The 5,614-nt window shown below is 29.0% G+C and overlaps 1 protein-coding gene across 1 annotated transcript; it reads right to left on the bottom strand.

The window, feature by feature from the left end:
- Window positions 1-2,440: 2,440 nt before the first annotated feature.
- On the bottom strand, window positions 2,441-3,179 carry LOC125869133 (uncharacterized). Its single transcript, XM_049549691.1, has one exon. It carries the CDS (start codon window positions 3,093-3,095, stop codon window positions 2,637-2,639), a length of 459 nt encoding a protein of 152 aa, XP_049405648.1. The 5' UTR covers window positions 3,096-3,179; the 3' UTR covers window positions 2,441-2,636.
- Window positions 3,180-5,614: the final 2,435 nt, after the last annotated feature.

Consider the following 5,614-nt stretch of genomic DNA (forward strand, 5'->3'; position numbering starts at 1 on the left):
TTTTTTATTTTTAAATAATAATTTACCTATCAACACCCATTTACCCACTACTCCTCCCACTCAACCCCACTACCCCACAACACCCCTATACACACACGACAATACACACACCCACACTCCACTATATACTACTATATTATACACACTACAATATACATGTTCCATATAGATAGACGGAGAGGAACACAAAACGAAAAAAACAAAAATCTGCACAAATACACAACACACGCAGGCAACAAAAAAAGACACAGCACACACAAACAAAAACATACAAAAAATCAGCACTACACCTCACGGAAGAAAAAAAAAACAACTTTGTGGGTGTTCTATCGAGTTTCGATCAAGATTTTGCGGTATTTATTTTCTTTATTTAAGGTTCAACTTTGCCTTATCTCTTTAATTTAATCATGAAATTTGATGTAATTTTATGATAAGTTTTCTTTTATTTTTGTTTTATTCATAATTTGATTGAAATGAAGAATAAGTTAAGTGTTATATTTTTGTATGATGAATGAGGATAGTTTAATTGGTGGTTATTTTTATTTACTTACTTTTATTCGTTAGTTGTGATCTCTTAAAAATAAACAGGTCTTGAGTTTGATACAATAATGATAATGTAAAGATTGTTAGAGCCAAAAGTAAATATTATTATTGTTTTATGTTATCACACAAAAATGAGATTTATTTTAACAATTCGTTATAGTTTTGTTGTATTAGAAAGTGTATGCTTAGTTTTGACGCCAACTTTAAGAATAATAAAAAATAAAAGATATCGAAATGATACAAAATTTAATTCTAGAAGTTTAGTATTTTTCTTTATAAGAAATAAATATTTTATTTTAATGTTAGACCGAACATTTAGGCACATTAAAAATATTTATTTCGATTAAGAATGCAGTTGCGCATCTTTTTTTGAGACAATTAAAATAAACTCAAGGATGTGATGATGCACCTTATCCAATAATATAATTAACTTTTATTAATTTAAAGTAGAGACTTATAAAAAATTAAAGATTATTAAGTGTGATGCAAAGAAGACAATTATGTCTCTAAATGTCAAGACCAAGAATGCGGTTACGCATCTAGGTCAAGACCAAATAAAAGTTCAACAAATAAAAAATGCGAACAAGTCATTGCCTAAAAATAATATATCCAAAAATAGTTATAATAAGTATAAGTCAATAAAAGCGACCGTGTTTTAACCACGGGACTCGAGGGATGCCTAATACCTTCCCCTTGGTCAACAGAATTCCTTACCTGAATTTCTAGTTCGCAGAATAATATAAAGAGTCATTTTCCTTTTGATTAGAGATTAAACAAAAAGGTGACCTGAAACACCATAACTCAATTCCAAGTGGCGACTCTGAAAAAATAAAATAATCCTTAATCAATAACGTCACTTTATTTGGAAAAACCCTTCCGCCGCCTGTCGCAAAAAGGGGTGTGACAACACCCTATCCGAATAATTAATTAAAAAAAATATATTTATTTCCATCTTTATTGGGGGTCACGCTATAATTTTTTGACACATAAATACATTTATTTATCTTTAATATATAGTGCTTATAGATGGTTGCCTTGTCAAAATCAAATTATATTTAGAGTGGTTGTATATCTTTTTAGAACAGGATTTGAGCGTGATGATTAGTACCTCTACATTATCATGATCTCATATTACGGTCAGATCATGTTATTATTTATTATTAATCAGTATACCTGTATTCCCATAATCCACGTATAATCTTATCCACATATCAAAGTCTAGTATATGTTTGACTTAAATCCTAATCGAAAAAAAAGGATAAATATATCTCTAAATTATCATAAATGGTAATTGAATATCCTTCATTATACTTTGAGGAGACTAATGTTCTTAACATTTAAGTCTTGGAGTGTATATACCCTTTGGATTAACGGAGTAATATGTGTCAATCTTAAAAGTCTACTCAAAATTTATTTATAACGAAGGTATTTAGATACCAATTTATGATAGTTTAGAGATATATTTGTCCTTTTTTCGAACCCTAATTAAAACCCTTGATAGACCGATGGCCTAACGGTTCTTTCTATGTTTTCTATATCGATAACAACTTAAATTTATCAGTAAATTTTATTTATGTTGGAAGAATAATTAAAAATTGGAATAGGAAACCAAATTAGTTTAGTATTTGATATTCATTTAATTCATTAAATATGATTCTTGGTCTAAATAATATAGGAATATGTTTTTTAGTCTTAATTAGCTAAAATAACTTTTGCACTATTACAGATTAATAGAGGTGTTGCTAGCAATTTTTGAGCTAGAAATAGTGGAGCACTATAGAGAGCATAGATTTATGAGTTCATGAATACAATAGTTCCTTCAATTTAGATACTCAAACTACAACTTGTTTCAATTGAGCAGGACATGATAAAATAGTAAGTAATTTCATATAAATCATTTTAATCATAAACATACTTTTAATTATTCATCATTTTAGTCAATGATAAAGCAGATACATAGATAATATAAATTAAGATAGCAGCAGATTGTTTACTTATTTAGGTAGCAAACCTTTGTGCTACATATAGCCAAAGTAACTACCACAAACACACACAATATTACTTTCACCACATATTATATATATGTGTCAAATTTAGTCATCCAAATTCTTGAGAGCCCAGTTGATCTTCTGGCTCTGACTGTAGCTATTTTGGTGGCTTCCACCATAACCTAGTCCATGTCCATGACCATGACCATGGCCTCCATGATGTCCCATGGACATGGACGACATATGGGCGTGGGATGATTGGTTCATCCCACTACCATAGCCACCATCATTATGGACCATGCTTGTGCTACTTGAAAAGTTTGTTGAATCATGTGGCATATGGCCATGACTTCCATAGTTACTATGGCCATGGCTGTGGCCGTGGCCATTGCTTCCATAATATCCGCCATTGTGTTGGCTCACCATCATGTGATTATTGTGAGTAGACTGAGAAAATGGCATGGTGAAAGGCCTCATCATTTGTCCATGGTTGCTCTCCGTGGAATAGTGGTTGTGTTCATGAGAGAATGCTTGATGGTGCCCAAGTTGATTTTGGAGAACCATTTTTGAATATTGATGTTTGTAGCTACGTCACAACAATTAACTAAAGATGTTAAGTTTTTGCTTGGTGAGAATGTGATGTTGAATGATGTAAATTTATAGGGTTTTAGGAATGAAGAATAGAGTAATAAAAATAGAGGATTCTAATAAGATAAGAAATGCATCTCATTCTCATTTTTGCTACAAATGGAGAACATTTTAAGGTCAATTGTACCTCTTTTGTTCTTATGCATTTAAATTATTAGCACTGAGTTTTATTCGCCAATATCAACTTGTAGATGCATGGAATCCATTATGCTATATACGAACTTATCATAATATGTATAGGAATATTTATATATACTTTGAGTGGTCATTTGTGTTGTTACCAGCCAAAGGAAGCAAATCAAGGTAGGGCGAACTCAGAATTGGAAGACTTTGAGTGCATTAATATTAAAAATATAAAATAGTGTACTCGTGGGTGGTTACTCTTGCTTGTACCAATAACACAATGACACTCTTATATGTTCTTTATGGGTGCACTGTTAATTTCTCAAGATAGATATACATATATACACACAAAAAAATCTGAAGTTAACGGGAGCATGTGCACCCCATATATAGGAGTGGGTCCGCCTCTGCTTAAAAGGATGGTTTTGTAGTTGGGTAAGAAATCATATATTTATTTTCATATAATTAATATGATGTTTGGTAGATTCATAAGAAATAAGTTTTACAGTATAAAATTAATATAACGTTTGGTTGATAATTTAGAAATTTGCATAACTACTATATGTATAAATTATCAGAAAATTAAAGCAATGTATTATTTATACAAAATAGAAGGTGGAATAACGAATACATGTAAAATTAATATATATCCTTTCAGAACTAAATTTGCATAAAATAATACATAGATTTAATCATAATAAATCTATACATTACTAATACCAATACATAACTCTAACCAGCTACCGAACACGGTTTAATTAAACCTAGTGCTATCCCCAAAGACCCCTTTATAAACCGTGGGCTATCCAATCTTCCTGTTAATGTGATGTATATCCACCTTTTCTAACATGGACGTGGGTTATATATATATATATATATATATAAGATAATTAGTTTATAACAAATTAAATATAGTCATATTTTTATTACATAAAAATAGTTTAGAGTCATAGAAAATATATACCGACTAAATAATATAAAGTTTGTCAAAAGTCATAAAAAATATGCACCGACTTACTATATAACTTATTATATATTAGTTATATACTTATTATACATTATGATACACTTTAAAAGTTGAATATAGCTTAACTATACATGAAATATACTTTGACTAGGGGTGTACATGGCCGGGTTGGTTCGAGTTTTTCAAATATCAAATCAAACCATTTGTGTCGGATTTTTAAATCTATAAACCAAACCAAACCAATAAAACTTGGGTTTTTCGAATTTTTTGGGTTTTTCGGATATTTTTGGGTTTTTCCGGTAAAGTATTCATACAAACATATAATTTACTTGTACTTCAAATATTTCTTTAGTCCTACCAAAATACAACTATCTAAGGTGTTTCTTAAGAAAATAACACAAAATTATTATATGAGTAATGATGCTAAAATATCCAATAAAAAAAAAAAAAAATAATAATAATAATAATAATAATAATAATAATAATAATAATGAAATCGCGTAAGACAAATATTGCAAATTAACAAGTCATAATGAAAATGATCATAATTTAAAAGTACTAAATGATGCTAAAATAAGTTTAATAAGTATTAGTTACACGACTAAATATTAAAGGAAATTAAAATTAGATTATGCATTTGAATAAACCAATGTAAAACCATAGAACAAATATTCAATACTATTGTCATTGTTAGTGTTGATTTTTTTATTTTTTTTGCTTTAGTATCAATTTGATTTTGACTTTATTATAATTACCAACATCTGTGAACTATAATCTTTATTGAACTATTCAGAATTGTAAGTTTCAAACTTGAAATAATAATATATTAAAAGATAAAAACTATGAAAAAGTATAAGAAATATTTAAAAAATATATCAAAGTAAATATTTTTATGTATAAAATAAAATTTTAAAATTATATATATAATGTCGGGTTGATTTGGTCTCGGGTTGGTTTTTTTTTAGTTAAAATCAAACCAACCCAAATATAGTCGGGTTTTTTTTTTCAATACCAAACCAAGTCAAACCAACCACTAGTCGGATTTTTTTTCTCGGTTTGCGATTTGATTCGGTTTTCGGTTCAATTTTGTACACCCCTAACTTTGACTATACATAAAGTATACACTGACGAATTCAATCTCGATCAACTCAAAATCACTCTAAACAGTCCCAAAATTTAGATATGAAATCCTCTCGCTATTTTGAGTCTTTTGATATATGATTTGCTCGAAATAATCACATTTTCGGTACATCAATTTTCTATTTTTTATTTTTTTTAAAAAGGTTGAATTGGAGAACAACAACACGAAAAAGAATGAAGACGAAGAAGCAACCACAGAGATTGG

Source organism: Solanum stenotomum, chromosome 6 (assembly GCF_019186545.1).
Source record: "Solanum stenotomum isolate F172 chromosome 6, ASM1918654v1, whole genome shotgun sequence".
Classification (NCBI taxonomy): Eukaryota; Viridiplantae; Streptophyta; class Magnoliopsida; order Solanales; family Solanaceae; genus Solanum; species Solanum stenotomum.